This window comes from Oryctolagus cuniculus, chromosome 4 (assembly GCF_051225735.1).
Source record: "Oryctolagus cuniculus isolate XC-2025 breed Fujian yellow rabbit chromosome 4, ASM5122573v1, whole genome shotgun sequence".
NCBI lineage: Eukaryota > Metazoa > Chordata > Mammalia > Lagomorpha > Leporidae > Oryctolagus > Oryctolagus cuniculus.
This window is the reverse complement of record NC_142870.1, coordinates 116,994,805-117,006,634: the sequence shown is the minus strand read 5'-3', so window position 1 is coordinate 117,006,634 and position 11,830 is coordinate 116,994,805. Positions and strand designations below refer to the sequence as shown.

Below are 11,830 nucleotides of genomic sequence, written 5' to 3'. Positions count from 1 at the left end.
TTGCATTATTTTTATGGCTGACAAGTATTCCATTATATATATAATTATATATATTAATGTCTATTATATATATGTATACACACACCACATTTTCTTTATCCGGGCATCAGTTGACTTCTGGGTTGATTCCACATCTTAGCAATTGTGAATTGAGTTGCAATAAAGATGGGGTAATTAAATCTTCAAGGTATATGACATAAGTAATTGTGTCAGTGAAGCGTTTAAATGACTATGAATGGTGTCCAATAGGGCAGTAACTAACTGCAGCAAGATGGCTTTATGGGCACATAAACAGAGAGTATTCAAGTACTCTATGACATAAGAGGGAAGTGGCCTGAAGGTGTAAACTTCAGCAAATCGAGAGGAGACACCTCCCTGTCACTATCAATTGTGAAAGAAAGTTGTGGGCCAGAATAAGAACTTGCAAGCTTTATATCACTAAATAGTAACAATCTCTCCCTATTTTAAAGTTACCTATATATTTACAGATATTTTAAATTACTTTAATAGATACAAATTATTGGAATTGTTATTTTGTTCATGTTATTTACATCCTGGACATGGTTTAAGGTTTAGTATATAGTCTCTCAATTGTTAATAAATTAAAACAAAATATTTTTAAGAAAAAATAAAATCTTACTTGAATATTACATTTGATAATGAAAGTCGGATAAAATATTTTTTTTTGACAGGCAGAGTGGACAGTGAGAGAGAGAGACAGAGAGAAAGGTCTTCCTTTTGCCATTGGTTCACCCTCCAATGGCCACCGTGGCTGGCACGCTGCGGCCGGCGCACTGCGCTGATCCGAAGGCAGGAGCCAGGAGCCACGTGCTTCTCCTGGTCTCCTATGGGGTGCAGGGTCCAAGCACTTGGGCCATCCTCCACTGCACTCCCGGGCCATAGCAGAGAGCTGGCCTGGAAGAGGGGCAACCGGGACAGAATCTGGCGCCCTGACCGGGACTAGAACCCGGTGTGCCAGCACCACAAGGCGGAGGATTAGCCTATTGAGCCACGGCCAAGGCCAGGATAAAATATTTTAAAAGCCAAGGATATGATAATTTTTCTCTGAGAAAACATCAAACATTTAAAATGTACAATATTTTATACATTTCTTAAAGATTTTATGATAATATAACAATATTACATCATTTATGTTTCCAGGATGGATTTGGTTTTCCCAATATTTCTGAATTTATATTAGAATTATATTTTACAAGTTTTTGAGAACATGGTTGAGATTTCAGAGAAAATGATTGTTGACAAATCAATGATCTTAGAGTGTATATACAAGTTTACGCAAATCACCTTATTGTTATTGACTACAATTCAAGCTGTGTTTATTATACTATGCGTCCTTGTCTTTAAAAACAACCTCTAGGTAAGAAAAAAGAAAAAAAAAATTACAGGAATTGTTTCCACAATTTCTGGCATTGAATTGTCACAAAAATTGTAACAGAAAATCATTACTAAAATCTCTGCTTAATGTATCACAGGCATAAATTCTCTTTCAAAGAAAACCTCTGACCCAAGAACCCTGTTTTATCATGGGTGATGAGGTTAAAATATGATGTGTTTCACTTTTGTTTCGAAATCATGTTTCTCTATGCAACCCAAATGTATCTGGTTGTTTTAAGATTGTTTTTCACCATGCAGTGATGTATCTCATTATAACATTTGTGTTAGTGGACAAAATTATTTAGAGTAGAAAATCATGGAGTTGTGCATCAACTGCCTTGAAGAAGTTATAGACTCCAGAATATGGGATCATAGGAGCGAGAGACTGAAAACATGAATCAGGGAAAAATATCGGTTTCAGCCATCAATTTATAGAAATATTTTCACAAGGTAATGATCAACATTACATGCATAATTTTGTTGAAAATAAAAAAAACATTCTGAAATGTTTCGATACATATAATTTGCTTATAAATATTTATTTAGTTGAAAGAACCAGGAGGTAAACAGCTCTACAACACAATTATTAAAAGGACAGCAAGCGGCCCGTGCCGCAGCTCACTTGGCTAATCTTCCGCCTGCGGCGCAGGCACGCACACCAGGTTCTAGACCTGGTTGGGGCATCGGATTCTGTCCCAGTTGCTCCTCTTCCAGTCCAGCTCTCTGCTGTGGCCCGGGAGTGCAGTGGAGGATGGCCCAAATCCTTGGGCCCTGCACCCGCATGGGAGACCAGGAGGAAGCACCTGGCTCCTGACTTGGATTGGCCCAGCGCGCTGGCCATAGCGGCCATTTGGGGGGGGGGGGTGAACCAATGGAAAACCAATGGAAAAGGAAGACAGGAAGACCTTTCTCTCTGTTTCTCTCTCTCGCTAACTCTTCCTGTCAAAAAAAAAAAAAAAAGACAGCAAGCAACACATTAAAAATAAATACAACTTTTAGGTAATTTGAGACTGGTAATATTATTTGGATAACAGACTCATCATGAAATCCGTAAAACATTTTTATTCTTTTTAATTGTGAAAAGTGGGCTCAGAACAATGATACACTACCTAAGGAGTAATAGATATCACAACAATGTAGTATCAATTCTGCTAAAAGCAAAATTTTTTGTTTAAACATAAACATCATAGGGACTTAAACAGAAAGATACCTAATGTCCCATCAGGAAGACAGAGAAAAGAGGGCTCTTCCACACATGACTTATTCTAACACTGATGCTGTGGATCATTTGGTACTAGGATGAAATGTGACCAGTTCAGATTATCTTACACACATAGCTGTTAGAAATTTGGGAGTCATCTAGACTATAGTTCAGGAAAAAAATACACCTCAACAACAGACTAACTTTCTTAGGCTTTCATAATATTTTTATCTCCATAATCAAATTTTAAAATGTTTTATAGACATTATTGGACCCAAATATAAAGTAAACAACTTCTCTGTGAGTATAGTTTACATTTATTGCGATATTCCAAAACTATTTGTTGGGAGACATTCTTTCTGGGGCTACAGCATTTACTTGAACTGTGTCTATCTTTGGGAGGTCTGTTCCTAGGTCATTTCCTTGGAGGACTTTGGAGTTTAGCAAGCTGACCTCTCCTTTCCTCCTTCAAACAGTGAGATTGCAAAGCTGCTGTGCCGTCTTCTAAAGGTCCTTTGGCTTGTGTTTTTAGACTCTGAGTCCATGCAATATCATAGTTTCATAATCAGTGAGAAGAGATGGTTGGATTGTCAGGTCAAGCGTCACAAGTCTTTTTTCTCATTAGAATTTTGGACTTCACTCTACAGTTTTGTCCTTCAGACTGCTGGTAATACATGTATCTCTGCTGTTTTCCCTGTGCTGGCAAAATCCCCCTGGGCTGAAAAAGTTCTGATTATATGGCTTAGGTCAAGATAGGCAAAAAAATACCCGTATGGAAAAAAAAATTTACTTCAGAATCAAAATACCATGTTAGCTCTCTGCTGAAAGGTATACATACAGAAAATCCAGTAACAGATGCAAACCTCTAAATGGCTTTTTAGTGTTAGTTATTGGAAAATGACACAGGGAAAATGTCTGTTAACTTGACTGTGCAGATCATGTATTTTATTAACCTGGCATTGCCACTTCAGATGTTAAAGCCAGAAACGTCTTAGGCAAAGGAAAATGAGTTGGTCAAGATAAAATGAGAGTCTACCAACTTATTGTCATTTTAGGAGGGGGAAACATGGGATTCCAAAATGTTCATGCTTTTTATATCTTCTTTACACCAGTGTCATGTGCCAGAGGAATAAACAGTATTTCAAGATTCTCACAACTGCTCCTAAGAAATAATGTTCAGGGGCCAAGTACTGTGGTGTGGTAGGTCAAGCAGCCCTTATGGTGTGGTGGTTTGCCATCCCTTATGGTTGTCAGTACATGTTGGCTGCTCCACTTCTTTTTTTTTTTTTTTTTTTTTGTAGAAACTGATGTTTATTTTCCGTCAACCTCATTTCCATGCTTGTGTGAGAGCCCGTGACAAGCAGCCTAAGACCACTCAGTGGTTGTTCCCACCCACTCGGTGGCCTGGGCAGTGGGCGCTGCAGACCAGTCTTCAGTGGCGGGCTGAGCACTCCAGTCCTCAGTGGGGAACTGCTGAATAGGCACAGAGGGCACCTGCACGCCTTCGGACCAGTCAGCAACCTCGGGCTGAGTAGCAGTGAACTCGGGCGCTGGGGCCGTCCATTCACCCTGAAACTCCTCCTTGGTCACAGCTTTTTCAGCGGCGGCCTGCTCTTCTTTTTCAATCTCTTCAGGATCTCTGTAGAAGTAGAGATCAGGCATGACCTCCCAGGGGTGTTCACGGGAGATGGTACCACGCATGCGCAGAACCTCCCGGGCCAGCATCCACCACATCAGACCCACTGAATGGGCTCCCTTGTTGTTGCACGGGATGGCGATGTCCACGTAGCGCAGAGGCGAGTCTGTGTTGCACAGAGCAATGGTAGGCAGGTTCACGTAAGATGCCTCCGTGAGAGGCTGGTGGTCAGCCCGAGGGTCGGTAACCACCAGAAGCCGTGGCTCCCGGAAGGCTGTCTGGATCTGGTTAGTGAAGGTTCCAGGTGTGAAGCGGCCAGCAATGGGAGTAGCTCCAGTGGCAGCAGCAAACTTCAGCACAGCTCTCTGGCCAGTGTTCCTGGAGGATATCACACTGACATCAGCAGGGTTTTCAATGGCCACAATAGCACGAGCCGCCAACAGCAGCTTCTCCCAGGTCCTCTTCAGATTGATGATGTAGATGCCATCACTCTTCCTTTTGTAGATGTACTGTTCCATCTGGAAGTCAAGGTTGGTGCCACCTAGGTGGGTTCCTGCTGCAAGGAACTTGAGGACGTCCTCCTCCTTCATTTGCAGGACATCAAGGGCTCCGGACATTGTGACAGCTTCCCCTTAAGTTACGCCGGGAATCAAAAACAACGCCGTATGGACCCCTGGCCGGGTAGCGCGGAAAGGGGCTGCTCCACTTCTGACCCAGCTCCCTGTAAATGTGCACCAGAAAGTAGCAGAATATGGCACTGCACTCAAGTGAGAGACCTGAAAGGAGTTCCAGGCTCCTCGCTTCATCCTGTCTCTCCCTCTCTGTAACTCTGCCTTTCAAGTAAGTAAATAAATCTTTAAATAAAAGGAAGTAACTTTCAAACTTATTAAAGATACCAGATCCAACCATAGTACATGCTTCCTTACATGGAGAACAATACACTTTAAGACAAATTTTTATTTTTTAAAAAATTCTGTTTTGGTTCAGACACTATTAATGGATAGTCATTTTGTAGCATGTGGCAAGACCCTGATTTTTTAATTCCAAAATCTCCATTGATCAGATTAGTTATATAGCTTTGGAGAGATTTAAAAAAACCCTGTTTCTTCTTCAGGAACGAGAGAATTTTGTCTGTTATGTATATATTCGATGAGTTCATATCTGTAGGGCGCTTAAACAATACCTGTTATATCAGTGCTATCAAGTAGAAGCTTTCATTTTAAATTTTGACAACCCTACCACAAACTGCCAGCATAGTTAGTTTCAATGACACTATGAATTCAATTATTTGGTTTTTATATAAAATTTCATACAGTCATAGACTGTAATAAATTGGAGTTTTGAAAGTGTTTTTTATTAAGCTAGTATTGTCCATGTTATTCAGGGAATCACAAAGCGATCATTGAATTCTACTAAAATGCGTGTATATTTATGTACTTTTTGAGGGCATCATCATTCATGTTCATGACTTTTACTAGTACATTTATGTTGACATCATCTAAATCCACTTTTCAGTATCTGCTGACCCGGTGCTGACTCTCCCTTTGCACCACTGTCTTTATGACATCTGAGTGTGCAATAGATGTCACCTGCAGTAACTCTCCTATTATAAGCATCCTGAATTGCTTGCAGCCATTTTCTAGTATACTGGTCTGATCCCTACTATAATAGTGGTTTATCACAAAAAATATTATTTTGGCTTGTTTTCATTCTTGTTATATATAGAACTATTTTAAAACTAAGTACATATTTTAATTTCTTGACCTACTGTTTATAGTTAAGTGTTGTGATGAAGACTTGAGTTCCATTTGTGCATTAAAATATACATGGTTCCAGGATGATCTAATTAAAATCCAAAAAGGACACTTTCAGTTTCATAAACGCATCAGTTTTTGAGAAACATTCATACTTAAATAAATACTAAAGAATATGTCAAACATGCAATCAGTGACTGCTTCTGATTGCTTAATGGTTGACTTAATTAAGCTTAAAGAAGAATCAAACACATAAATGATTAGTAAGTAAAATTAATGGCTGACACTTGTTCATATCTTGTCACATCATGACTGTGAAACTCACAAATTAGTTTTCATTTTTTTTTTAGAATTATTTTATTCATTTGAAAGGCAGAGTTACAGAAAGAGGGAGAGACAGAGAGATCTTTCACCCACTAACTTACTCCCCAAGTGGTTACAATGGCCAGGGCTGAGTCAAGTTGAAGTCAGGAACCTATAGTTCTATCCACTTCTCCCATGTGAGTAGTAGGGCCCCAAGTACTGTCTTTTATTTTCAAAGGCTAATAGAAGGGCATTGGCTCAGAAGTAGAACAGCCAGGATTCGAACTTGTGCTCATAAATGATACCATCACCTTAGAGAGTGAGTTTACCCCCGTGCCACATCAACAACCCCAATCCATGAATTCTCTGACTCAATATAGTAGAAATTCACAACTTCATGGTGCATTTTCACATGCCTCTTTTCCTTCCAGGATTAACTCATATAATCATATAACTCATGATTATAAATTATTCCTCTGTTTATTTACTTCATTAATTTCAACAATTAATATACCAGCACATTTAAAATTATTTTGAATAGAAATAGTATCATGTATATGGAATATATGTGAGAGAAAAAACATGTTCTGGTACTAAGCCGACAAAATGACATAATGGATAGTTGACAGTAAATCATAATTTAACATTTAATTTAAAAAAAGTACCACCAACCTCTTATTAAATCTTTTAAATGCAGACTGAGAAGAAAACTTCAAAGTTTGAGCGTAAAACCCCCAAAGTCTCTACTTACGAATTACCAATACATAGAACTGGTATTGTACAGAAAGCTAAGCCACTACTGGTGATGCAGCACCCTGTATCAGAATGGCGATTAGAGTCCCAGCTTCTCTGCTTATTCACACACCTAGGAAGGCAGTTGACAACGGCCCAAGTACTTGTGGGTCTGCAACTTAGGTAGGAGATCTGGGTTGAATTTAACTTGACCTAGACCTAGACAGGAGTTCTGCATACACATGGGTGAGTGAACAAGTGGATTGGCAATTCTATCTCTATTTCTTTTACTCACTCTGCTTTTTAAATAAATGATTGAGGCCGGCGCCGCGGCTCAATAGGCTAATCCTCCGCCTAGCGGCGCCGGCACACCGGGTTCTAGTCCCGGTCGGGGCGCCGGATTCTGTCCCGGTTGCCCTTCTTCCAGGCCAGCCCTCTGCTGTGGCCAGGGAGTGCAGTGGAGGATGGCCCAGGTGCTTGGGCCCTGCACCCCATGGGAGACCAGGAAAAGCACCTGGCTCCTGGCTCCTGCCATCGGATCAGCGCGGTGCGCCGGCCGCAGCGCGCCGGCCGCGGCGGCCATTGGAGGGTGAACCAACGGCAAAGGAAGACCTTTCTCTCTGTCTCTCTCTCTCACTGTCCACTCTGCCTGTCAAAAAAATAAAAAAAAAAAATAAATAAATAAATAAATAAATGATTGAATATTTAAAAAAAGAAATATATTGTTATAAATAGAATAGGAAAATTTTAATGCTCTTAAAAATCAGAAAAATAGTACCAATATGCACTTTATTCACCCTGATTCATTGTTTCAGTAGTCTGTCATACAAAGCATTTTTATATTAATATTGTTCTGCATAATTTGTCTTTTGCTAATAAATTATTTTATGATGTCTTAAATAACAGTAGAAATAAAGCAATGTCATAGGTTTCATTCTTACCAGCAGATGGCTCTCCTGATGTATTCACTTAGGAAGTATTTACGTAGATTGGAATGCCAAATCCAAACAATAACAAATGTAAATATGTATACTGTACTTCATGCCAAGATTAATATACATATCCACTTCCATCTAAGGTACTTTTGCAAGCTTCATGAACTGCATTGAAAAGTAAATACAATTACAAGCACTTTTCAAATAAAAACATACTTTATAATTTTCTATCTATATTGCATTTTTCACAAATTGAGGAAGACAGATTATGGTTTGCATGCCTGTTTCTGCAGAGAATATCAGGAAAGGATTTTCATAGGTCTAAGTCACAAAAATTAAAATCTGAACAAGGTTGAGCCATTGAATTAAGATTTATTCTTTTAAAAGATAATTTATTTAAAAATACTATTATGCTAACATTAATTTTCAATAATGGAAGTCCTCTCTCTCTGTCTCTCCATCTCTGCGTAACTCTGTCTTTCATATACATAAATGATTTTTTAAAGAAAAACAAAACAAACAATAACCTGGTGGCTTTCCCTTTCCTTTAATTTCAATTTCCAATGATGTTTCTCTGCTTTCTTTATTTTTTTTTTCATTTTATCTTTTGTTTTATCATCAGTTTTCATGTTTAATTGATGTTAATACAAAGAGAACAGATACCCTGTGGTATACAGGTAAAATTCTAAGAATATAATGTTGCTTCCCTATCTCCTTTATTTCTTCCTTTCCTTCTTCCATCTTTATTTCATTAAAATTCACAAACATCATATCTGTCAGTATATTTGGAAAAATAGCATCTACTATTTATTCTAAGATCGCTACTGCTTATTTTCATTCTCCTCACATCTCAGACTCTAATCACTTGTAAATTTCAAAACTTTATTATTATTTATGGGCCTTCCACATTTCCACACAACACTTCTGTATTGTTCCTTTTTCTCTCTGTACTTCTATCTAAAATTTTAATAGTGTATTTTACAAATCACAAATTATCTTATTTGATTTGCCATTTCTTCTGTGAAATTCTTTTATTGAATTACCTTTTTTTCTAATTACAGAATATTTATCTTATTATTCATATTTTTATTTTTAAATAATATATTCATTGTTATCTTACAGCTTCCTTATTAAAACTTTGGTATCTGCTTTACTTATGGGTCTGTTTCTGTTATCTGTTTTGTTATCCTCTGATTTTCATGTAACTCTTTATGTTTACTTATATACTTGAAAAAATTGGTTGCTTATATTGATTATGAATAATTCTAGAGTGTCTAAATGATATTGTGTTACTCTAGAGACTTTTTTTTAAATTTTGACCTTGAGATAAATATGGTCAGATATTTTTTTCTAATGAAGGTAAGCTCTTCCATAGCTATAGCTGTTGAAGGATTTAATAAAATCCTGTTACATTTTATATCTAACAGAGGTCTCCTTCTATGCAACTCTGAAAATGTTCCCGTCCCTCTTCCTTTGTTCTCTTCTCCTTTTCCTGCCTCCCTCTCTGACATCTTTTTTTTTCCTTCTTTCCTTCCTCCTTTTCAAATTTCAATGATGAGATGGATAAATTATTTCATATATTTATTCTCCCCAGTTTTGTGAAAAGTTATGCATTCGTGTTTGTGATATTTTGTTTGGTATTTAGCTGTGTGATTTTTCAAAAAATTTCCTGAACAAGAGATATAATTCCAACTTGCTTCACTTCTGTCTGAGATCATATGCTGGTTACTGTGGTTGTCTGCTAATTCCTTTAAAAATGTGAATATTTTATTTTGATATTTTTTCTGTATTTAAAATTTGTTATTGATGGGAAGTTTAGTTTTAATCCAATAGCTCATTGCAGACAGAGTTAATTATATTTTTTCTTCCTACTGGTTTTAAATGCTATTGTAATACAATGCTGATATATCCATTTAAGATTATCTCAGGAGAGGTTCAGATATAAAACATAAATGCAAATCACAGAACACAGTACCTCCAGTAATGTTTTATTCCTTAGAGCACCTGGATATTGTCTTTGTGCCAATCGAAAAGTAGATTATTACTAAATATTTATCAGATGACTAGACAAAGACATGTTTGAGTATGTCACTTTTTCCAGAATTCTAATTTTCATAATCTGCTTCACACATCTCTTTTTTTAAAAAGATTATTTAATTGAAATGCAGAATTAGAGAGAGGGAGGGAGGGGCACAGAGAGTTGTCATTCATCTGCTGGTTCACTCCCCAAGTGAGTGGAATGGGCAAGGCTGAACCAGGCAGAAGCCAGTAGGCAGGAGTTTCATCCATATCTCCTACACTGGTTCCAGGTACCCACATACTTGAGTCATCTGATGCTACTTTTTCCAGATCTTTAGCAGGGAGACGGATTAGAACTGGAGCAACTGGAATACGAACTGGTGACCATATGGCATGCTGTAAGCATTACCCAATATGCCCCAAAATCCCAGCCCTTGGGTTGTATTTCCCTTTTTAAGCACATTTTCTTTATCTATTCATCTGATAATGACATCTTGACTTTTTTTTTTTTTTTTTTTTTTTTTTTTGGACAGGCAGAGTGGACAGTGAGACAGAGAGAAAGAAAAAAAGGTCTTCCTTTTGCCGTTGGTTCACCCTCCAATGGCCGCCACGGCCAGCGTGCTGTGAACAGCGCACTGTGCTGATCCAATGGCAGGAGCCAGGTGCTTCTGCTGGCCTCCCATGGGGTTCAGGGCCCAAGCACTTGGGCCATCCTCCACTGCACCCCCTGGGCACAGCAGAGAGCTGGCCTGGAAGAGGGGCAACCGGGACAGAATCCGGCGCCCCGACCGGGACTAGAACCTGGTGTGCTGGCGCCGCAAGGCGGAGGATTAGCCTAGTGAGCCACGGCACTGGCCATCTTGACATTTTTTTTTAAAGATTTAATTATTTACTTGAAAGCTAGAGTTACACACAGAGAGAAAGAGAGGCAGAGAGAGAAAGTGAGAGAAAGTGAGAGAGAGAGAGAGAAAGAGAGAGAGAGAAAGTCTTCCATCTGCTGGTTCACTCCCCAGTTGGCCGCAATGGCAGGAGTTATGCCCGTCTGAAGCAAGGAGCCAGGAGCTTCTTCCATGTCTCCCACGTGGGTGCAGGGGCCCAAAGACTTTGGCCATCTTCAACTGCATTCCCAGGCCGTAGCAAGAGCTGGATTGGAAGTGGAGCAGCCTGGAGTAGAATCAATGCTCTTATGAGATGCCTGTACTGCAGGCAGCAGCTTTAACCACCAAGCCACAGCGCCGGCCCTCTGGCTGCTAGTTTTGACCTGATGCAGCTCTGTCTGTCACAGTCATCTGAGGTATGATACTCTTCCTCATTCTCTTTCTCTGTCTCTCTCTCTTTCTGTCTCTCCATTTTCAAATAAGTAAAATAAATAAAATATTTTTAAAAAACAATATTTCATACCATTTAGAAACACTTATGTATGGCTAATGTTACTTTGTGGAATATTCTTTTTTGTATTGGATTTTAAATTTTATTTAAGGTATACTCTTTTTCAAGTGTTGTCATAGATTATTCAATGATCAGCACACATCCATTGAGATTGAAAAACATTTAATGAATGAATTTAGGTAACTCAGTAAATAACTTGAAATCTCTTATTTTATATTCAAAATTATATTTTACCCTTGTACAAGCACTTTTACTTAGTTCTATTAATATGTGTCTTACAGACAAATATCAAGATATGCTACTTGAAATCAAATAGACTATGTTAATAACTGATTTTGAACAAATAAAAGCAGATAAAGTAAATGTGTGTCCAGGCACATGGTTTTATTCCACAAGCCTATAATTTATTCTACCTGAAACAGATGACTTTTAGTGAGTATAAATTCATTTCAAATTATATATTCTC

General features: G+C 38.3%; 1 protein-coding gene across 1 annotated transcript; it reads right to left on the bottom strand.

Annotated features, from left to right (window-relative positions):
• Positions 1-3,926: 3,926 nt before the first annotated feature.
• On the bottom strand, positions 3,927-4,933 carry LOC100144340 (small ribosomal subunit protein uS2-like). Its single transcript, XM_002716358.6, has one exon. The coding sequence runs from the start codon at positions 4,847-4,849 to the stop codon at positions 3,962-3,964; it is 888 nt and encodes a 295-aa protein (XP_002716404.1). The 5' UTR covers positions 4,850-4,933; the 3' UTR covers positions 3,927-3,961.
• Positions 4,934-11,830: the final 6,897 nt, after the last annotated feature.

Excerpts from the sequence above, each read along its gene's own strand:
- LOC100144340 (XM_002716358.6), bottom strand. The coding sequence starts at position 4,849 with ATGTCCGGAGCCCTTGATGTCCTGCAAATGAAGGAGGAGGACGTCCTC.